We start from the raw sequence: 22,821 nt of genomic DNA on the forward strand, positions 1-22,821 counted from the left end.
ATAACACACAAAGACCTTTTTCTAGGCTATAACTTCAGTTAGACAACAGCTGTGGCTAGCGGGGGCGCTCTGTGGTGTGGGCTCCTCCTGGGCCCATCTGGGGGGGTCCTGCGAGGCAGCTGAGAGGAAGTGTGCTCCACTGGCCTGTGAGCTAATCCCATTGGGTTCACGTGGCTTTTCTGCTAGTGTCACAGAAACCGCCTTACTGTGGCTAGTACCCAGGTGTGGCTTCATGCTCTCCACAGGGTTCATGGCACAGCTGAGCCTTTCCACACAGCAGCAGGGCCCACTGCGTAAACACTTAGTACATTCACTCAGGGCAGGCATGCTGATGAAGCAGGTGTCTGGGAAGCCTAGAAGCCTGACAGGCTGACACTTGGTGGAAGGAGTGCTCCACTCCTGCAAGCTGGCCTGACGTCTGCATGGAGGCTACACACAATATGTACATGTAAAGAAAACAGCCCGTGAACCAGGCGGGCAGGTTCTGGGCTGCTGTGACTCTGGCTGGGATCTGTTCTCAGAACAAGAAGCACAGTGGCAGCTCATAAGTCCCTGGATAAGACAACACGATCATTGCTTATGTAATAAAATACTTTATTAGAACCAGTAATTTGTTAAGGTAGTATCTTTCACGTGTAGCTAAAGTGCAGCTTCCCACTACAGGACAGAACAGGCATCCTGTAAGGTGCAGTGTGCAGAGAAGAGGCGCTTGGGGCTGCGGTGGTGTGTGGTGTGACATGTCACCGCAGGCCTGCAGGGCTGTCGTGTGGTGCTGCATGCACCCATTTTTTTTTTTTTTCAGTTTTTCTCGCCCCCTCAGAACACTACCACTGAGTATGTTCTGAGCACTGGACACAGCAGTCTGCAGCACCTAGCAGACGATTTGACAGCTGGCCTCAAAAAATCAAACAAAGGCAATGTGTGTGACGTGCAAATGCTGTCTCTCAGAACAAAACCCAGCCATTTCCAGCCATTATGGCGCTTAAGTAGCAGCAGTCAAATTGGCACTTGGCCATGTATGATTGAACAAAGTTTATTTTTTCTAAGATGACAATTTGAAATGCGCCTATCAGGCATGACACCATCACTTTACAACCTACCTAAAGGGAATGCTGGACCCCTATAATGGCTTCATAGTGAATTAGAACCACAGGACAAAGGGGCGAGGCTGGGCTCTGGTCACAGGTGTTTGCTCCCTTGGAACTATTTTATCAGAACTGCTCATTTGGGGTTGATGTGGTGTCTTAGATACATTGTTTTGTAATGTTAGGGAAGGTGCCCGGGGCGTGGTGTATGGTGGGTAGCATTGTACCACTGGGTCTTGCCTCCAGGCCCTCAAATGTGTTCTTTAGGGTCTACGTGCCGGAGACCTGAGTGGGAGGTGAAGGCAGACCTGTTTTATGGCTTGATGGATGGAGTACCTCGGCAAGCTTGGAGAACTTGTAGCCTAAAACACCTGGACTCAGTTGATGCAAGTGAAGCACAGGAGAAAGCTAAGGAAAAGCCACGCTGGCTGTCCTCAGAACAGTCTGGATAGGGAAATAGTATCCCCTGGCATTCAGGTTAGCAAGTTAGTGGCTCAGAGGGTCTTTGGGAATCTGCAGTCTCCCGCTGGAGATGGCAACGTTTGCTTCCTGTCTCCAAGGGCTGCTCTGCCAGTAGAAGCTGCCACTACAGCCTCCTAGGAGTGAAAGCCTGTCTCATGGAAGGGCGAGTTCTGCCTGGGATCGTAGTCTTCCCCTGAGGTCACTGGACCCCAAAGTATGAGTGATCCCTGTGGCCCTGGGCTTTACCCCACAGATCTGGCCCCCTTGCTTCCACCCTTAGTGCAAATTCTATCCAGTCACCCAGGCCTAGGGCTTTAAAGGAGCATTGCTGCCCTACTGGGTGCTGGGATCACCACAGGCAATGTGGCCATAGCGCCATTCGACACTGCTAGCTTGCTCACTCTCAAAAAAAAATAAATAACTTGGCTGAACTATAAATTATCCTAAAGATAGGCCAATTAATTTAGTTTTCTTTCTTAACTAAAAAACACCTGGAGGTAAAGAATGTCTAAAGGTCTCCTTTTGCTTCTGTGGAGAACTATTTCTAGAAAAGTGCTCTCTGGATGCTGTCTCCCTGGCTTCCCTTCACCAAGGAAAGGCCAGTGGTTAGGGCCTCACAGGAAGTGTCTCCTTGAACCCAGAATGGTTAGGCTGGGCTTCCGGAAGTGCCACGGAGTATTCAGTGGTGGCGAGGAGCAGGGTGTCCAGAGTGACCTCTGTACACTTGGCAATGAATCGGATGAAAGGCCGCACGTCACCCTCGTTAGCAACTTCCAATACATGGTAGTACTCAGACCTCTGCTCCTTGCGGATGGTGATGGGCGGGTACCCTGCCTGCATCAGGATCAGGTTCATCAGCAGGCGGGAGGTCCTCCCGTTGCCATCTATGAAAGGGTGGATGTACACAAGTTTGTAATGGGCTAGGGCTGCGAACTCAACTGGGTGCAGATTCATGGCATCCTCCGAATTGAGCCACTGCGTGAACTCCTGCATCTGCTTCTCCACGTCCCGGGGGTGGGGCGGGATGTGGTGCCCCACCAGGACCTGGGTCCTCCGGAACCTGCCGGCCTCCACCGGGTCCACGTACCCGAGCACCCTCCTGTGGATCTCCAGCATGTCGTCGATGGTGACGGAGCCGATGCGGGAGACCAGTGTGGTGTTGATGTACTTCATGGCGGCGTGCATGCCGATCACCTCGTTCTGCTCCTCCAGGCTCTTCCCTGGCACGGCGTAGCGCGTCTCCAGGATGTGCCTGATCTCTGACAGGGTGAGGGTGTTGCCCTCGATGGCCACCGTGTGGTAGATGTGGTGGTAGTAGGTCTCCTCCATGACCCTGCGCAGCGCTGAGCTCCCCTTGGGGATGGACATAACCTTCTTCACTTTGCTGTCGATGATGCTGAAGTACCTTTGGTCGATCTCCTCCACGAGCGGCAGCGTCCGATCCCGGTTGACCAGCGCTTTCTTGTGGAAGGGCGAAATGGTCAGTGCCCTGGTGTACAGGTAATCCGCCTGGATGATGTCCTTGTCTTCTTCTGAAAAGATGCCGAACTCATTAAGGGCGTCTACGTAGCCAGGGTCCATCTTGAGAGCGTGCAGGAAGAGCTTGTGGGCTTTCTCCCTCTTGCCTTGGCGCTTCATCTCCAGGGCTTGGTTTAGTGCAGCCTTGGCTTCCAGCTTCCCTGCTGGAAGAGAGCCAAAGAGGCCTGATGAGGAGGGTGGGCTACAGGTCTCCCAGGGACGCCACCACAGTCATGACAGTTGTTTTAAGCCCCAGGTGTGCTGTGGGCTGTAATGCTGGTCACTGTGTCCTCAGCCACTCTACGCTGGGAGCCACGAGCTGGGCTCCTTGCCCCACCTTCTGCCTGGGCATAGACAGTTTGAGCATTTCCTACCCGCATGCTCTCCCTACACTGAAGCTGCTCTGGTGTCTGCCTTTCTTGTGCCAACACCTTCCAATCAGGTAGTCCCTGGGCCCATCCCATGCCTGGACTGTTTCTGTTTTCTGGCAGTCCTGGGCACGGGCCCCAGGCCCTTCTGTACCCCAGGCGTGTATTCTGCGAGAGCCAGCCTGTGCTTCTAATGATTTGATTCCAGTTTGTGGTAATGTCGGGTTGTCACCACTGGGGGCGTTGTGCTATTGGCATGCAGCAGCTGTGCACATGGGGCACGCCGGTGGTGGGGCCTGGCTTTGGATCCAGCCCTCTTCCCAGCTCTGTGCTGCCCTGGAGGATGAGGACCCACACTCAGCTTCCCCGAGTGTGTCTCCCAGTTCCAACCCTCGTAGTTTCCAGCCTGAGCATTGTTCTTCTCCAATGCATTTCTTTGAACCACTCCCACTTAGAGCTGAGATGCAGCTGGTCCCACCCTTTGTGCATCTCCCTCCACCTGCTGGGACACCTGTCCTCGGTCACTTGCCAAACTCGAGTTCCAGACTGCCTCCTTCACCATAGCACCCTCATGCCTGCACACGGCACCGCAGGCACACTGTAAATATCCATCCTAACTGATGGCCAGTGCACTCACCTGGAGATGCTTTAGTCTTGGCTGTCAGCAGCCCCGCGTCCCCAGAGGTGACGCTGAGCTCCGTGGACGGGCTGGTGCACTTGGTGGCCCTGTCCAGTTTGCTCCTGAGCAGGTCGAAGCCTCTCAGCACAGCTAGATACTGCTCTTCCACGGCTCCCAGCGGCAGCAGCAGGGCCAGCAGTGAGCCCAGGGCCATGCTCAGCAGCGCCAGCCACAGGAAACGGCCCCAGACTGAGACCCATTTGGGTTCAGCCACTGCCATCACCGACGCCATCGGCATGAGTGGCATCTGGACTACGGGCTTGGACCAGAGCGCATGTCCCGTCACAGAGGAAAAGCAGAATCTGTGAGGAACCAAGCACCGTAGAGAATGAGGCAGGGGAGTGGACCTGTTCCCAGTAACGTGATTTCTGATGGAGAATCATCACACCTTAGGGACCGGGGAGAAGGGGCTTCGTGGTGGAAGGTCAGCTGTGAGAGACTCATTCTAACTGACCCCTAGTCCTCCTGGGTAGTTCGACAGGAATCTAATGCATTTACCGAGCACATAACTACACATAAGCTTAGACTACAACTACAGGAGGTGATGTTTAAAAACCGCCTTCTCCAGATGCGGAAAGGGCTCAGAGGAGTGAAGTCAGGAACTTCTCGGCCGACACTAACCACAGGTGTCTGTTGCCACAGGACACCTAGTGTTTGGGCCACCACTCCGGCACACGCCCGTGTACAAACACCACATTCTTTGATAAGAACAAATGTCTGGTATCCTTATGTTACCACACCAATACCGCCTCAGGGCCCACAGTGTTGTGTCTCTCCTGGCCTTCCTTTCCTGGCTTGTTCATCACGGAGAGGCAACCCAGGGCCTGGGCAACAGTGGGCGATGTCCACCTCAGTGAGGGCGGACACAAGCTTGGGGTTGGCATGGGGAGCGAGGGGTCAGGTATGCAAAGGCCCTCTTGCCAACAATAAGCATTTATTGGGCAACTATGGTGTGCCGGGCGCTGCGCTGGCCGCTAGCCTTGCATGCTGTCAGCCCCCCGTTATGAAGAGCAAGCTACCTGTAGCTCCGGTTTACAGATGAGGGATGCCGCGGTTCTGACAGGCGGCGCCGGGGCTCCAGGGTTTTACGCGCCACGTCATCACTGCGCGCGGCCTGTGCAGCTGCTCCAGCCCACCATGCTGGGCTTACTCCCAAAGGGGGAAACTGAGGCTAGGCTTGCTGCAAGATTCCTCTGCGAACTGGCCCAGGGCTCGTGCCCTCAGCACCATCCAAGCCCGCGCGGCGGTTGCTCGCTGCTACGGGCACAGGCCCCGCCCCCAGCGCCTCGCTATTGGACGGCCCGTCGCCCTCGCCGCGGCGGATCGGCCTCCTCCATCAATCCTTCCGTCGCGCTTCCGGGTTCTTGAGTTTGCCTGGGCCTCCCCGGGAAAGGCGCACCGTGTGCCGCTCCCATTGGTTGTCGCTTGTGTGCATCACGTGCCGGAACCAGCCAATCAGAGGTAGGGGGCGGAGCCGAGGCAGCGGGCGGAGCCGGTGGGGCCTCTCGGGTCCCGTCTCCTCTCCCAGCAACTTCGTGTGCCTCAGTTTCTCTGGGGTGCAACGGCGGTAGTCACGCCGCCCAAAGTTTTCCACTTCTTGGTCCCCGGTTTCGGCGTTCGTCTCTTTTCTTTACCCTCTCTTGTTTTCTCTAACCTGTTTTTGAGACAGGGTCTCGCGGTGTAGCTCAGGCTGGCCCGGACTTACCAGTCTGGTAGCCAAAGCTGGCGTAGAATTCACCGGGATCCGTCTGAGCGCCATACCTCCCCGACCTTTTTAGTTTGCGTTCTCTGGAGAGGCCAGTTTCGGCCTCATGGCTGCCAGAGAATTTTCCTTGGTGCAGAGCTTCCACCTTGACCCGCAAACACGGGAACGAAGCATGCAGGGCCTGCTCCAGCGATCACCCGCTTTGAGAGTCAGACTCGCGCGGATTCAGATTTTACCTTCAGCCTCTTTGTGACCTCTGAGCAAGTTACTCCCTTCTGCAGTATTCCCGACAGCAGAATGGGACAAGAGCTCATCTTTCTTAATTTTGAAAAAAGTTTTATGTTTGCCTGTGTGTGTGTCGGCTTGCCAATGTGGGCTTTCTCCTTCTACCATGGATTTGAGGATTGAGCTCAGGTCGTCAAGCTTTCTTTTCTACCTACTGGCTTCAACCTGCTTTAGCCCTTAGGTTCTGGATTTGGGGATCTTCTGTGGGGCCACACAGCCCTGGGTTCAAATCCCAGCTCTGCCACTCGCAGACTGGCTCAAACTGACTTGAGGGCGCCAGTTGAGTTTGCCACTTCGTTGCCTGCAGGTAATGTGCTGATGGAACCTTTTTACACTTTGATTTGATTTTGAGACGGTAGCGCACAGTGGTCCTGAACTCACTGTGTAGTTCAGGCTGGTCCCAACCTCCCGAGTGGTAACCGTGTTTCCTTCTCTTGGGGTTTCAAGCGGGAGTCTATACTTCTGAGGAATAGCATATTTGATGAATATAGCCTGTCGTAGTAGAGCTAATTTTTTTCTTATGCTGTTGTTCTACAGCCTTTCTCTTATGTAGCCCTGGCTTCAGACTCAAATTCAGAGAGATTCTCTTGCCTCTGCCTCCCAAGTGAAGAGGTTAACGTGACCACCACACCCAACCTACCAGAACAGTTTGAAAAACACCAGAAGGTTATTACTTGATTATTTTTTTTCCTCCACAGAAGAAGGCTCCAGAGCTGCAGGCTGTCCTGCCCCTAGGAAGCCCCCACTGTACCCTCATGCGGGTCATCCCAGTTGACGGGAACCACTGACTCGCAGCACCGAGTACGGAGCCCATGTTGAGACCAGAGTTGGGGTTTATGGCGGGAGTCACCTAGGGTGACAGGCTCCAGAGGAACGTTGTGAGGTGATGGAATGGCTTCCATCCTTGTCAGCTCTTTATATCTAGGAACTGGCCCCCAGTTTTCTGCCTCCCAGCTCTACAGTGCACATAGTAAATGCTCAAGAAACTCTGTCACTTGAATTGAAAATACAAGCAGAAAGACAAACTGTAGAGTTCTCGGGATTCAGAACTAGGGTGGTGATTGTCTTGGTGGTTTTAGGGTTTCCGTTGCACAGTGAGACACCATGCCTACAAAGCAAGTTAGGGGGGAAAGGGTTTAATTCAGTTTATACTTCTTACCGCTGTTCATTGAAGGAAGTCAGGAAGAGAATTGAGACAGGGCAGGGACCTGGAGTCAGGAGCTGGTGCAGGGCTGCTGCGTGCTGGCTTGTTCGTGGCTTGCTTGGCCTGTGGTCTTTGTCTTTGTTTTTTTTTTAAATATTTATTTATTATTTTTTAAATATCTATTTATTATTATTTATTTCTCATATGTACAGTTCTGTCTGCATGTACACCTGCACACCAGAAGAGGGCACCAGATCTCGTTATAGATGGTTGTGAGCCACCATGTGGTTGCTGGGAATTAAACTCGGGAACTCTGGAAGAGCAGCCTGTGCTCTTAACCTCTGAGCCATCTCTCTAGCCCTCTTTTTGGTTTTTTGAGACAGGGTTTCTCTGTGTAGCTCTGGGCTATCCTGGAACTCACTCTGTAGACCGAGCTGGCCTCGAACTTAAGAGATCTGCCTGCCTCTGCCTCCCCCATGCTGGGATTAAAAGCGTGTGCCACCACCACCTGGCTTCAGTCTGCTTTCCTATAGAACCCAGGACTGCCAGTCCAGGGATGCTCCACCTAAAATGGCCTGGGCTCTCCCCTGTCAATCACTAATTAAGAAACTGCCCTACAACTGGATCTTATGGAGACATTTTCTCAATTGAGTTCCCTTCCTTCCAGGGAATTCTAGCTCGGTTGTTCTCAACTTGTGGGCAGCGACCCCCACAGGGGCAGCATATTAATTTTTTCATTGCAATTCATAACAGTAGCACAGTTACAGTTATGAAGTAGCAACAGAATGATCTATGGTTGGGGGTCACCACAGCAGGAGGGACTGTATTAAGCATAAGGTTACAATGTAGTAACTGCATTCCTAAGGTTGGGAGCCACTGCCTTAGCATGTACCAAGCTGGCCTCACAGGAGCTAACGCAGTGGTTCTTGTGTTTAACCTTTGATCAAGGGCCTTCAGCATTCTTTCTCAGCATCCCCTGAGTTTTCATTCTGACGCCCTGAGTAGTAATGTTATTGTAAAAGCCTTCCCCAGGGGAGGCAACTAAGGTAGAGGCCAGCCACAGAAGAAAAGAGGGCTCTCAGGCCAGACTGATGACCATTCCCCCCACAAGGCCACCACTCCAGGCCAGTCACTTACTGTCTCAAGTTAAGGGGCAAAGGCACTCAGACATAAAATCGCCACGCTTAGAGCCCTCCTCTCTCCAGGGCTTCTCGGGAGACCGACGTAAATAGCCTCTAATGAATTTAGGCCACCAGAGGCAAATCCAGAAGTTCTGAGGGCCCTGCTGATGAGGGAGACACGCTGGGGAGGGGTTGGGACTGTGAGGAAGCCGAGAGCACAGGGCTCTCTCCGAAGGTGCCCATAACTTTTATGCTGGGTCCAGTCTGACAGTTGACTCCTGTAAATCCCAGGTTCTCAAAAGACTCATCAAGCCTGGATCGTTAGGTGAAATTGCCAGAATTTTAAACAATGAGTATGTCTGTGGGCCAGTTTATAATCTGAGAGAAGGAGATCTTGGAGGCTTGGGGTTTGTGTGTGTGTGACAAAGGGGTGAAGGGGTGGAAGGGAGTATGATCAAAATATATTGAATAAGAAATGTGAAATGTAACAGTAACGAAACCCAAACCCACAAAATGTGCCGGGGAAAGCGAGAGGGAGCATCAGGGCACTGGGTGTTCTGCTGTCTGGACACCAGGGGGCGGTAGCTCCCCTGGAATGGCTTTCCTGCTCCAGTCCCTCCGGAGATGCTGCAGCGTTTTTTGTTTTTTCGTTTTTTTCCTTGCTGTGCTCTCTCTGCACTGGGCTGTGCTGAGTGCAGAAAATACGGTCCCTGAAGTGCTATTGAAAAGTTGGCTTTCTCTGTCTTAAGCATTCTGTGTTATGTAGAATTGCCTCCTTGCGGCACAGGTAGGAGTAGGAGGTTTTTTGTTTGTTTTGTTTGTTCCTAAATGCTTACCTTGACACATGACAAAGAACCTAGAAAAATGACTGTGTGAAAAAAATGTGCTCATTATGAAAAACCAAACACAAGTCTTCGTGTTTTCGCACATCTGTCAGGTTTTTCCAGTGGGGGTAGACGTCGTGGCTCTAAAGGACAAGCCTAGATGAGGTTGCCCACATACATCATTAAAAAAAAAAAAAAGGGCACAAAGCTGGACCGTTGAAACGGTGGTGCCTCTGTTAAGAAGCGGTGGCACACGCCTTCAGCCCCACCACTGGGGAGGCAGACACAGCCAGATCTGAGTGAGACACTAGCCTCACAGAGGGAGTCCCAGGGCTACACTGAGAAATCCGGTCTCTAAAACCGAAAACAGAGCAATGTTTTTGTTTTTGATTTTCTTGAGGCAAGATCTTACCGTACAGCTCCGACCAGAGGTCTGCCTGCCTCTGTTTCCCAAGTATTTTTTTTTTGGGGGGGGCAGAAAGTGTCTGTTATGATTCATCTTTGGAAGCCACATGCTGTCTCCTTTGCTCTTGGTGTAATGTGAGGGGGTTCCCTGTGAGAGTTATCATGAGGAAGGGCCATCAGGATCATCTTGGAGCCCCCGACTGTACACCTGCGCCCCTTCCTTTATCAGGCCCAGCAGCAATTCTGCTGAGTGGTAGAGGCTTCTTGATCCAGGCCGGGGGTCTTTGCCCCTGGAAACTCCCACAGGTGACCGTTCCCCGAGCTATGAATGGGGATGACTCTTAAATGGCTGGAAAAGCCTAAAGATGCAACCCATGGACATGGGGACTGGCTCAGGTGGTCAGTGTGCCCACAGCCTCCCCAGGACCTGACTAGGGGATCTCTCCTTCTGCCTGGGGACAGTAAATTAGGAGGCACTGGGGTCCCAGAGGAGCCACCCCATAATCTCTGGCATCTTCAGACCTTCTCCTTCATCTGCTCGCCACGCCAAGGGCTGGGCAGAGGGGTTCCACACCACTCTGTCCCTTTGCTTCATCCGGATCCCAGAAAGCTCTGTGCTAGGAAGCTCCATGTTGTCATAGTAACGGGAGCTGTAGAAATGAACACAGTCGCCTGCCGGCCAAGGAAGCCAGGCTTTTCAGTACGTATGGTGTCTCTTTCAGTGAGTTTTCCTGGGAGGGCTTTGGCCAGACCCCAAAGGAGTCTGGAAACGAGGAAGGAGCTGAGGAAACACCTTTAGTTACTGGGAAATGAGCTCGGCCCTAATCAGAGAGGTTGGTGGGAGTTCTCAGGGAAACCAGATGTAAGTGGAGTGCCTAAGCAACCTTCTCTTAAACCGACAACCCAGGGCTGGGATCCATGGGCAAAGCGATTGCCACGTAAATACGGAAACATTCAGAATGTGGTACCCCCGGCTTCTGCAACCTCAGCACACCTGCATTTAGACAGGAGGCTCACGGGCCAGCTAGACTGGCGTGTGCAGCAGAGAACGAGAGACCTGCCTCCAACAAGGTGGGAGCTGAGGTCTGGCACCCAGCTCGTTCTCTGACCTCCACGTGTGCTCCCTGTCCTGGCTAGTTTTTACGCCAACCTGACACAAGGTGTAGTCACCTGAGAGGAGGGAACCACAACTGAAAAAATACAGCCATAAGATCAGGCCGTGGGCAAGCCTATAGGGCATTTTCTAAATTAGTGATTTATGGGGAGGGTCCAGCCCATTATGGGTGGGGCCACTCCTGGGCTGGTGGTCGGTCCTGGGTTCTATAAGAGAGCAAACTGAGCAAGCCATGGGGAGCAAGCCAGCAAGGAGCACCCTCCTTGGCCTCTGCATTGGTTCCTGCCTCCAGGTTCCTGCCCTGGTTGAGTTCTGGATGAACCCTAATAAGATACCAGTCTTTTGCCTGGTTCTAGAGAACCAACCCAACCTAACTCAGGACCCCAGGACCCTGTGATGACCCCAGACTGTATGACCCCACCAGCTTTTCCTCTGACAGACCTGTGGTTCTGGCCTGGAAGCCATGTTAATTCTAGGTGTCAATTTGAATGGGCAAAGGGGGCCCAGATAACGTTGAACACGTTCTGTGTAGCTGAGGATGACCTTGAACTCCCGGTTTATCTACTTCCGCCTCCTGACCACTGGTTGTAGGTGGATGCCACCATGCCCGGTTCACGCGGTGCTAGGCACTGTCATGCAAGCCGCGCAACCTCCGCCATCTCAGCCCACAGCCCCCGCCTCTCTCTCTGTTGCATTTCTTTAGGGAATCCTGACTAATATACACTAGACGCACAGTACCGTGGTGACAGCTGCCCCGTGGTGCTGGTACGTTAGGAAGGCTGATGAGCAAGCGAGATGATGACCTAAGACAAAATCAAAAGTGACAGTGGGCTTTCTACCGGATGACTAGTTGTTGTTGTTGGGGGGGTAGAAGGCCTAGGAATAGGGGCATTTCTACTGGTGTTTACAGCAGGGAAAGGAGTTGAGGAAGCAGGGTTGAGAGTAAAGAAAAAAGAGCCTACTATGCTTGCTACACAGCAGCATTGTGGCAACAGGAAACATTTGCATCCTGCAGAGGCCTCCTTCCTCCCTCCCTCCCTCTCTCCCTCTCTTCTTCTCTCTCTCTTTTCCCCTCTCCTACCTCCTCACAACCAGTGTTTATTGAGCAGCTACTATGTACTTGGGGTACAATAATGCATGAACCTACATATAGTTCCCGTCCTTAGATTTTTCCAGCACAGTCCTTGGTTCCATCAGGCACCAAGGACAGACGTTTAGTAAGAGGAGACTAATTTTGGGTCAGCTCACCGTGGGCAGATCTGGGTGGGTCTCCACAGATTGCTTTGTGGGTGCTTCTCTGCTTCTCATGTTAATTGCTCCCTCTGCCACTGTGGAAATCACCTCCAGCAGAAGCAAGCCTCTTCCCTGTGATGTGTGAACTCAGGCTGGCCTTGATTCACTTTCGGAGAGCAAGCAATTCTCAGCGTGTTTTTGTAAGGCAGAGAGAATTTATGTACTGCTAAGTTTGATGTATTGTTATAAATTATGCTTTGGTTTCAGGCCTATGCAAAAAAAAAAAGTTCAATGCTTCTTTGAGTTCTGGAAGTACACTGTAAATAATTTGGTGCTTCTCGGCTGGCAGTTTCTCTGGGCATATGAAGTGGCGTCAGTGTCTGTATCTTAGGGGGGATGGAGGTATCCCCCCATCCTTTATCACAGCAGGGAAGGAGTGCCTAGTTCCCTGGGTTCTCCGGAGTCCTGGAGGACTCGGGCTGTGTCCTCCTGGTCTCACGTCTTTCTGCTCCCAGCTGACCACCTGACCGAGGGGCCCTGCGCTGTCAGCATTCCCCCCATGCATTGCCAACTAAGTCATGCTACCGTGACAAGACATGAGGGACAGCTGAGTGGTGCTGGGCAGCTCTCCCGAGGATGGCAGTCAGCTTGTCCTTTGGCAAGTGCTTTTGTCTGCTGAGCCGCCTCCCTCACGACCCTCAGGCCTTAACTTTAAAAAATAAACTTTAAATCATTGAGATAATAATTACACCGTTTGTCCCTCCAGTCCCTCCTGTGCGCCCGCCTCTTGCTTTTTTTAAAATTATTACATATTCCTAAATGCATAAATGCTCAGTCCGCATAATGTTCCCTGGATGTATGTTCCCAGGCCTGGTCATTTGTTAGTAGACACCCAGCTGGTACTTGCCTGCAGTGCTCTGTTTGAGGCTAAAGCCTTGTGAGCTTTTTGATGTCTGCCTTAGCATGTCTGTTAGTGTCTTTCTCGTTCAGGTCATGTTGGGCAGCCACGTGCATGAGATTTCACGCGTGTGGCTTCTGACATTCCTAGGAGACTCAACCTCAAGGCAAGCCCCCAGATCCTCCTGCTCTTGCGCCCTCCCTGGCCCCTCTTCTGAGATGTTCCCCGAGCCCCGGGTGTAGGAGTCCTGCTGTGGATGTGTCCATTGGGACTGGGCTCCACAATTCTCGTTTTGATTGGTTGTGGTTCTCTGTAATGGTCTCCATTTGTAACAAAGAGTACATTGATGCAGGTGAGCAGTACACTTATACGTGGGTATAAGAACAAACATTTAGAATGGAGTTAGGGGGCTGGAGAGATGGCTCAGAGGTTAAGAGCACTGGCTGCCCTTCCAAAGGCCCTGAGTTCAATTCCCAGCAACCACATGTTGGCTCACAACCATCTACAGTGAGATCTGGTGCCCTCGTCTGGCGAGCAGGCACACATGCAGGCAGAATGCTATATAAATAATAAATAAATCTTCGAATGGAGTTAAGGGATCATGCTGGTTTAGTAAAGAGGCATTTGTAGGTTCTCCTACAAATGACTTCATTATTCCTGGGTAGGTGGCTTACTGGTTTCTCTCTGGGCCTTAAGTCAATTAGAGAGCGGTTGGTAACTGCCAAGGTATGAGTGCCACTATTGCACCCTTAGTGATATCATTGTTGTCCTGATCACTGTTATAGTCCATAGGCAGCATGGCAGGGTAGGAGAGTGGTTGGCTGCTTCCCGCCTTTGGAAGCTTGCATGACACCTTCTGGTACCATGAAAGCTAGTCCTCAGGGAGGAGTCATCCAGGTTCCAGATCAGGGTCCCCTGTGTCTGAGGTGCATGGTGTCTTCAGCAATAGGGACTTCTCTTCTACCTCTAGGAGACAGCAATCATCTACAATGCTCTGGGAGTCTCTTGGGTAACCCTGACCAAAAACTCCCAAGGGGGCCCTTTGGGACCCGAGACCTAGCTTTCAGACTTGGGACTCTGGGATGAGCCTCACAGCCCCACACATTGCCAGTCCGCTCTCTGCTTCTGGATCTGCGGAAGGCTGGTCCTCAGCCAGCATGGACTTCCTCACCAGGGCAGACCATGCCCTCTGAATCCCTGAGGCCAGAATGAGCCCTCTCCTCACCCTACTGCTCTCGGGCATCGTGTCACAGTGAAGCGAGATGCAAGTAACACAGTGGTTGAGCATGGCATTGAGTGTCCATTTCCTAGATGGGGAAACTGAGGCACTTGGGCAACACAGCTGTGAAAGATTGGGTTTGGGGCCAATTCTAGAGCTACGCTCTCAACCGTGATGCTCCTGGGGGCGGATGGGGACAGTGAAGTGAGATGGGGTAGCCAAGATGTCTGTGTCCTCAAACCCACACCCCTCGGACGGCACGAGCCTTATCTCACAGAAGGTGACACCGTAGAATGTCCAGCGATTCCCCAAGTGTGTCATCATCCAGGCAGTGTGGCAGCAGCCACTAGCCATCAAAGATTAAAAAAAAAAAAATGATTGGAGTTCATTAGACCCCCAAATGTCATTTTCCTCTGTTTTTATTTATTCTGTTTTTATTCATTCAATGACTGCTTTACTGAGCATCAGCCATCTCCCCTGCCAGTGTACGGCCAACAGCCGGAGGAGAGGACACACTGCTGTGTGTGTCCCAAGGGGCTCGACCTGCAACAGCACAGTGCCCACAAGGACGCTGAATCCACGGTGCCCACGCTCCGTGCCCCCTGCCTGGATGGCGGGATGATTGTGAGTGGCCCTGTGGAAGCCTGTGAAATGTCCCGTTGACTCATCCTGTAGGTCTTTGGCGGGAGTGTCCATGACGCTGTGTTGGCATCAGTGACATGACTGTGACAGAGCCCGCTGGTGAGCCACCGAGAAAACTCTGTGTAGCGTTCCGATGGTGTCTCATCTAGGACGCTGTCCTGGCTGTGACTGTTGCCTGGTTAGGCAGGGAGCTGGGAGAGCAGCTCTTGAGCGCTCACCTGGGCTCTTCAGTCGATGGCTCTTCTGGACCAACAGGCGTCGCTGTTGAGAGGCAGAGGGCTCGTGCGTGTTACTGAGCTCACTACTAGAACCTCCCTTGTTGGGTTTGTGCCATGGTTGTCAGCTCTGCTCCTGTCCTGTTTCCCTACCTCTCAGAAACGGCTCAGGCCCGTGTCAGCGGTAACTTTCTGTGTGCATCCAAAGCTCACAGAGGCTGTTGTTCCAAGGCAGGCCCTGCAGCTGGTTCTGGGATGGTGCTCAGAACCTCTGCTGAAGGATGCTGCACAGCACATTCCCTCCCTCACAGGCCACAGCTGGAGGTGGCGGCTGCTGCAAGGGACTCGGAGCATGTGTCCTGGTTGCATGGGTCATGAGCCTTGGTTGTTTGGTCACTGGCCTGGTGGATTGTAAGAGCAACCCAACATGGCCTAGCCTGTTCAAGACAGGGTGGGTGAGAGCAGGGGTTGGGGGAAGAAGAGAATCCAGAATTTCTCAGACAAGGCCTGTTCATTACAGGATGGGGTTGGGCTGGGCTGGGGGAGGGGCAAAGGATGGACTCAGCTGAGCTGGGGAGCTCAAGGGCGAGGCTTGGTGTGGATCCAAAGGCAGAGGGAGAACAGCCTAGGCTGAGGGTTGCTGGGAGTCACCACTTAAGGACTATCACAGCTTGATGTTAGGGAGTAAATTCTTTCTATTCAACTCTCACAAAACGGGTCCCTGCACTCTTCAGGGTACACAAAAGCCTGCCTTTCCCATCGCCAAGGCTTTCACTGGCTGTAACAGACCTGGCCACATGGCGTCCAGCTGGCCCCACAGCAGGCCTTTCCTCCCGCTGCTCCAGGGCCCTCAGTAGGAGGCAGATTGCATTTAGATGTCCCCAAAATGGCAAGAAGTAGCTCTGACTTCTTCCCCAGCCTTGCAGAGTGGCCTGGGCGCAGGCGGAAGGGCACTTTAGAAGACCGCAGGATGAGTCACTCGAGGAAGTCTCTCTTCTTAGGGGGAACCATGACAGGAAGGGGAGATAGCCATGTAGGCCAGCACACAGTTCTTGGAAGATCTGAGCCTTGCAGGTAGACGGCAGAATGGGAGCACCAAGGACGTGACAGAGGTCAGCTCAGCTTTCTCTGGGGAACTTAGTTGCTGCATGAAGGTGTCCATGTGTTCTGCCTTGGGATTTTGCCCCCATCGTCCAGAACGGTAGCCATCAGCCTGACAGGGCCACTTACACTTCAATTCATTAAGATTAGTTACAATGAAAAGCTAAACACAATGAAAAGAATCCAGTCCGACGAACCACATTTTCAGTGTTCTGTGGCCCTGTGTGGCCAGTGATCATGCTGTGGAGCACTGCCACCATCGCTGTGGATTCCATTGGCCAAGCTGGAGGTGGGGGTGCTTTCAAACAAAGTTGGGGTCTTTCCCAGCCTGACATTTAGGAGCCTGGGTTTTATGCCACCTCTGTCTTCGGCTGAGATGAGGACCTGGGCTGGGGGGGGGGTCTGAACTTCGAATAACCTCTCAGCTACCCCCTTGCATGACTCCCCCCAGGACTGTGAATTGTCTCACTGGCTAATGGTTTCCTGAGCAGAAGAAAGCATTCTAGCAACACTAGACATTTGTCTACCGATGCTCTCCTGCCATTCACCGAAGGATGCTTTCCCAGTGGCCAGGGCCACACACAACTGGGCACTGCACAGCTGTCTTGGGTATCCAGATGCAGCGGGTGTAGAAGGGTGCGAGATACCCACAGAACCTTCTACAGGTGTCCATCCGGTGTTCTACAGGTGGCTGGAGAGAGTTAGTGGTTAAGAACCCCGGCTGCTCTTACAGAGGACCTGGGTTGGGTTCCCAGCATCCACATGGTTGGTCACAACAGTCTGGAACCCCACTTCTAGGGGATCCAACACCCTCTTCCAACCCTCACAAGGCACACACATGGTTTACACACACACATACAGGGGAGCAAAGCACCCACACACATAACGTGAAAAATAATGCCTTTTTAAAAATAGTGTCTAGAAAGTGGCCAGATGGTTATGGGGTTGGGACACTGATTCTGGGGATGCTGTGGCCCTGCTTATTGTACCCCTGTTTCCTCTTCTTTCAACTCATACCTCTCTACCCAGTTCCTTTGAGATACAAATCACACTTGGGAGGTCAGAGGACTGTCATGATCTTGGGACCAGCCTGGGAATCACAGTGAGTTCCAGGTCAGCCTGGGTTAGAGTGAGATCTTGTCAAAAGCAAACGGAGGTCATAAACAAAATCCTTCCTCCCCGCCACCCACAGGAGCACTACTCATGTCTCATCATGCCATGCTTGCTAACTGACTTAGAAGCTGAAATCTGAGGCCCCATGTGTTCACATGACTCCCCCCAGCCCCCCCCCCCCGTGTTAACTTCCTTCCCAGCCCCATGTTGTACCTTTATGGCCTTCATCACTGTTGGGGACCATCTCCTTGTTTGCACTCTGGCTGTATGCTGTCATCCCTGTCATCCCCCCTGGACTGTCCACATCATGGGGGAAGAACATGATTATTCTCTTCTTCAGTTTATGCCCAGGTTTTGGCACAATCCTCAGACCTATAATAAACACCAGAGAGAAGTAATGGTCTTGTGTAGGGGCTTACCTTCTTTCAGCCTAAGTTTTCTCACCTGTGAAATGGGAGCCCACCACATGATTTTCTAGGATAATGATAAACAGAAGCAGTTATGGATGTTGCATGGCATATAATGGGCCCCAAATGAACAGTTACCATGGTTGCGGAAAGCAGGGGCCTGGGGATGTAGCTCATTGTCAGAAGACTTGCCTAGTACCTAGGAGGCTGTAGGTTCAATCCCCAGTACAGGAGACAATAAGTAGAGAGTTCAATTCTGGTGTCCTCTTACCTCCACCCCTGAGGAAACTGAGAAACAAGCTGCTAATATGATGTCCTATGAGCACAGTAGATCACAGATCAAGGTCATGACAGGACCATCAGTACAATGTAGCTGCCCTGTCTCTTGAGTCTCTTTCAATCTGGAACATCCCTTAGTCTTTGTTTGACACTTGTGACCTGGACCAGACACTGTTTGGCTTTTGTGACAGGGTCCTGTGTATTCCAGGTTGGCTGTGAACTCACTCTTGGCTCTATCTGGGTACTGGGGCTACAAGCAGGTGTCACTGTGCCGTTTGACCTGGACAGTTTACAAAGGGACAGGTGCCACTGCCTGGAAACCCCCCGCCCCGTGCGTGTTTGTCTGGTGTTTCTGTGTGATTATGTCCTGGCTGGTGCATCTCTGAGGAGAATGGCAGGAGAGAGATGTCGTGTCCTCTTGGGGTCCTGACAGGTGGCCTGTGATTTTGATATATCCTGTCACTAGTGATGGTCACTTTGATCTCTTAATTAAGAGGTGTATCGCACAGAGGGTGTCACGGTGAGGATTTCTTTCCCAGCAGCTGAGGGCATTGGCTGCTCTTGCAGAGGACTTCAGTTAGGCTCCCAGAAACCTATGTTGGCTCACAGCAACCTGTGACTTTAGTTCTAGGGGATATGATGCCCTTTTTTGGTCTCTGTAGGCACCAGGCACTAATGTGGTATACAAACATACATGCAGGCAAAGCACTCATACAGGCTAAAAAACAAAACAAAAGTCTTTGAAGCTAATCTTTCTTTCCTTCTTTTTCTTCTTTTGAGACAGGATCTCACTATGGAGCTCTGGCTGTCCTGGAACTCACTATGTAGACCAGGCTGTCCTCAAACTCACCTGCTTCTGCCTCCCGAGTGCTAGGACTAAAGGCCTGTGCCATTACACCTGGCTAAGGCTACGTCTTTTATGAGCCATCAAATGTTCACTTCATTCATTCATTTATGTATGTGAGAAGTGAATTGTTCTTTGCTGTTTCATTGAGTGGGTTGTAATCTGTTGGTACTGTCATTAATTTTGATGCTTAAATTGCCTCATTGGGCAGTGAAAGGTCCCTTCAAGCTTTCTTGTCTCTTGACTGCTGTGGTTCTTTGAGTACTCCTTCCTTCCTGGAGCAAGATGGTCCTTTGCCTGAAGGATCATTGGCATCAGGCCTCTCAAGGGAGTCCTGCTTCAACTTAGCAGAACATACCTAGAACAAAGATCTTGGTGTCAGGTGTCTTTGCTGCTATTGGCATGTCATGATAGGCCCCCCAGTGTGTTTGTGTGTGTGTGGTTGTGTGTATGTGTGTGTGCGTGTGTGTGTGTGTGTGTGTGTGTGTGTATGTGGTTTCTACATGTCCTTTCTCTAGATGAAAGTCTCATTAGATGAAAGTCTCATGGATGACAAACTCCTACTTCTCTCTCTAGCTCCTTCAGTCCACCTCCTTTCAGGGATGGCTGAAGATCTGCTATCCTCCTTAGATTTCATCACTGGACTGCTGGAACCATTTTCTTGTTAGAGCTGCCCCAGTGGTCATCCTGCTCTTCCACCTTGCTTGGGGGCTCAGGTGTGCATCCCATCCCCATCCCTCCAGGGTTTGGATTTGCTATTGTGGCCACTGCCCTGGTTGTGAGTTCTCTGGGGAGCTGCAGGACAATAGAGTACGCAGGCTGAGCCTCTCCTGGTGGCCTGGCCTGATCTGTTAGGAGGCCTGTCTTAGAGGCCTGTGGGTGCATTTTTTAAAAAATATATTCATAAGCTACTTCTACCCAGTCCCCTCTCAGAGGTCAAAGCCATTAAAAGGCCCTTGACAATCATGCAAGAGCATTCAGAAATGGATGGCTGATTCCAAGGGCCATGTCATTTATCCTCCTCCTCCGCAGAAACCTACGGGAGGAGAAATGTTGCAGCTGAAACGAACCTCCATTTGCTTTCTATAAAGAGGAAAATTAGCTGCTCTAATAATCATGAATATTAATGTGCAGCCAATTTCACTCAATTAAACTGATGACTATAATTTTGCCTTAGCACTTTTTATTTCGCACTTCACAGGGGCCATTTCAGTGGTGCGCAGTGTGTGGGGGGGCTTTGACCCAGCCACAGGTTCGGCTTAGCTCCCTCCCTCACCCCGGCTTCCTCACACAACGGACAGACCCTCTCCTGTCGGCTGCACCCTTCTCCTGGACATGTCGCTATTGTCCAGCTTACTGACCTGTGAGTGGTTTCTGCCTGGCTGTGAGCAACAGTGCCTCTGGGTGGTGGTGCTCAGTGCCATACACACTCCCTGACCACAGTGAATGAGCCAAAGGGGATGTGCCTCCAGGGGAGGGTGTTTTCCCGGAAAGTCGTGCATTGTGATGGAGAATGGGAGCTGAGTAGTGCTTTGGGTGTGTGGGCCACCCTGCTGGCTGCTGTCTGAGGAGTGTTAGAGTGCAGAGAGAAGCCCTGAAGGTCAGGGAGGGAGGGAGCAGCATCTGTTCCCCACTCCTCAGGGCTCTCCTGAGTCCCAGGCCTCTCCATACACTTTTGCATCTTTGTAACAAAGCCCCGGTTTGTTTCTTTTTAAGACCATTCAATGTATTATTTAAAAAGGTGTGTGTGTGTGTGTGTGTGTGTGTGAGTCTGCGCATGCCGCCATGCCTTTGCTCCACCATCGTGGCCCCTAACCCTCTGGAACCATAAGCCAAATAAACACTCTCTTTCATAAGTTTCCTTTGTCGTGGTGGCTTATCGCCACGATAGAAAAATAACTAAGACACCGGGCTATCTGGCCCGTGAGCTTCTGCGAGATTCTCCGGTATGTTTTTGCCTTTCCCCTCCCTGTAAGCATTCTGGGATTGCAGGCGGGTGCCATTGCCTCTGATTGTCGCACGGATTCTGAGGCTCCACTCTCAGGCTTTTAGGCTTGCTCAGTTGCTGAGCAGGGACACATCTGACCGGGACAGCGTTTTTTGAGGTCTATCGAGGGAAACCCCAGGCAACTCAGAGAAATTCCAGAGTTGGGAGGTCTGGGTTCTGGCTGTAAGTCCAGTGCTTGAATCTGGGGATTGTGCTTCAGCCTGATGAGCTTCTCCTACCCCCCCACCCCGAAACAACAGGTGTGGGGGTAGTTCAGTCGGCCTTGAGATTGAACGTGTCTTCGAATTGTTTGGTGATACGCTTTAAAAGTACAAGCCAGGACTCAAAGCCTGCACAGAGTGATTCTGCAGGAGCAGAAAGAAGGTTCCAGGAGCTGGGAGGCTGCTCCCTCCCTCCCCAGCAGGCTTTGGGAAACTGTGAATTCACATTGATGACAAAGGCCTCTGTTGGTGGAGGGAACAAATATAGCCCCCACCTCCAATACTCCACTCTCTGGAGAAGCGAAGGATACAATGCAACCACTAACTGAACGTGCTGTTCCTTCCCTCCCCCCCTTCCCTTCTCTCTCTCTTACCTCTCTACCTCCCTCCTCCCTCTTGGGCCCTCCTTCCTCCAGCAGCCTTCCCGTCCTCGGAGCTTTCCATGGTCCTGAAGCCAGCCGGGCGTCTTTTTATCAGCTGTTCACAAAGGTAGTGGAACATTCTCCTCTCCCTGGGAGTTCTCCCCACTTTTCCTCAGCTCCGTGGAAGAAGAATGCATGCTCTTCCAGTCATGTTGCCAGTACATTGGTTGCCATAGCAGCAAAGAGGGAGGATGAAAGCCAGGCGCTCACCTAAGTGGAATTAAAAGCCACCCTCTTAAGGAACAAATAATGGTTCCAGGAGGGCCCTGAAAACTGGAGAGCATTGTTTTTTTTTGGTTTTTTTTTCGTTTTTTTTTTTTTTTTTTGTCTGGTGGGATGAGGTTCTGGGAAGGAGAAGGTGTGGGCTGGGGGTGGGGCCTGTAAGGGCTTTTCACAGGGGAAAATGCCTGATGGAGGTACCAACAGAAATGACACCCCACAGTGCCACCTCTCTTTAAAAATGGTGACATATTCCAGAATGTCGGTGGAGTCTCTAACTGTGGGCTATATAAGGGGGAAAAATCAGAAGTGATTTGAATGTTGTCTACAGGAAGCCTCCCTGTTGCCTGGGCCTTCTCCTGGTCACTTGGCTAGAGCAATGCATAGACCGTGACACCCTCCTCCTCCTCCCAAGAAAGCACTGGTTCCTTACCCTCAGTGACAGTGACAGCCTACAAAGTCAATCCTGGGCTAACCACAGGTCACAGTCACTTCTGGGGACAGCATTCAAGAGCAAATGGTGACTGCGATGGCCAAAGAGCTGTCATTTTCTTCTGACCAGAGAAGGAATGTGTTTCGGCACAGGCAGTTTCCCTTTTCTACCGGCAGGAAGGGCTGTGCTCCACATAATCCCAACGATTAGTTTTCTGCCTTATAGACCCATAAGGCAGCCTGAGGTAGTGACTGCTTGAATAGTCTCTACACTTTACAGAAGACGCATACAAGGCCCAGAGAGGCGAAGTAGCTCTCAAGAGTTCACACAGCTCGGAAGTGCCACACTTGAGATTTGAACCCAGCTCACCTACCAGTCCAGGGAACCCAGCTTGCTTGAAGCCAAAGGGGAGGCACTCTAGGGACTTTGCCAGTCAAGAGTATCTTTGGATCACAGAGACTTGCAGAGAGAGGCTTTGCTTTGCCATAGCTGCTCAATACACAGTGAATGGCTGTGAGCCTCAGGGTCCCAGGGAAAGCCTGGCTTCATGCCGGTCATCCTGGAAAGGATGGTTTGTTAATTTGTGTGCTTGTTTTACTTACCCTCTCACACGCCGCAGGGCTGGGTGGTGATGTTGGCTTGAGAATTAGTTTTACAGCCCTCTGAGATGCCATGAGAGACAAGGAAAAGGGTATCGCCAATAGTTGTGCTAACGTGGAAGAAATCTCAGGGGCCCATCCCCAGATAAAGGACCACAGCCAACTAATGACTTCTGAAGAGGGAGAATTAGTCCTTCCAAGAGACAAGCCTCCTCATTGGTTCTCAAACACCAAGTCATCACCCCTGAAACCACACACACAGTTAACACTAAAAGATCA

At 51.7% G+C, this 22,821-nt stretch overlaps 1 protein-coding gene and 2 long non-coding RNA genes across 6 annotated transcripts in view; 1 reads left to right on the forward strand and 2 right to left on the reverse strand.

Moving 5' to 3' along the window:
- Window positions 1-1,017: 1,017 nt before the first annotated feature.
- Ficd (FIC domain protein adenylyltransferase) lies at window positions 1,018-5,449 on the reverse strand. Of its 2 annotated transcripts, none has more exons than XM_060382593.1 (3): window positions 5,132-5,449; window positions 4,071-4,414; window positions 1,018-3,226 (listed from the first exon to the last, which is right to left on the reverse strand). In XM_060382593.1, exons 2-3 carry the CDS (start codon window positions 4,357-4,359, stop codon window positions 2,154-2,156), a joined length of 1,362 nt encoding a protein of 453 aa, XP_060238576.1. In that variant the 5' UTR covers window positions 4,360-4,414; window positions 5,132-5,449; the 3' UTR covers window positions 1,018-2,153. The 2 variants fall into 2 exon arrangements, with proteins under 2 accessions (XP_060238576.1, XP_021501710.1); XM_021646035.2 differs by having other exon boundaries at window positions 1,018-3,229.
- A 146-nt stretch (window positions 5,450-5,595) lies between these two features.
- The window catches only part of LOC132653713 (uncharacterized), a 31,199-nt gene continuing 13,973 nt past the window's right edge, over window positions 5,596-22,821 (forward strand). The window contains exons 1-2 of one of the 3 annotated variants that reach the window (XR_009591522.1): window positions 5,596-6,409; window positions 21,286-21,358. This is a non-coding gene — a long non-coding RNA (uncharacterized LOC132653713). Of the gene's footprint in view, window positions 6,410-21,236; window positions 21,359-22,821 lie in introns of those variants that run through there. The other 2 variants (XR_009591523.1, XR_009591521.1) reach the window with 2 other exon arrangements.
- Window positions 14,283-21,378, reverse strand: LOC132653714 (uncharacterized). Its single transcript, XR_009591524.1, has 3 exons — window positions 21,244-21,378; window positions 17,345-17,503; window positions 14,283-16,709 (listed from the first exon to the last, which is right to left on the reverse strand). It is a non-coding gene; the product is annotated as an uncharacterized LOC132653714 (long non-coding RNA).

The sequence above is a fragment of the Meriones unguiculatus genome, chromosome 4, assembly GCF_030254825.1.
Source record: "Meriones unguiculatus strain TT.TT164.6M chromosome 4, Bangor_MerUng_6.1, whole genome shotgun sequence".
Lineage (NCBI taxonomy): Eukaryota > Metazoa > Chordata > Mammalia > Rodentia > Muridae > Meriones > Meriones unguiculatus.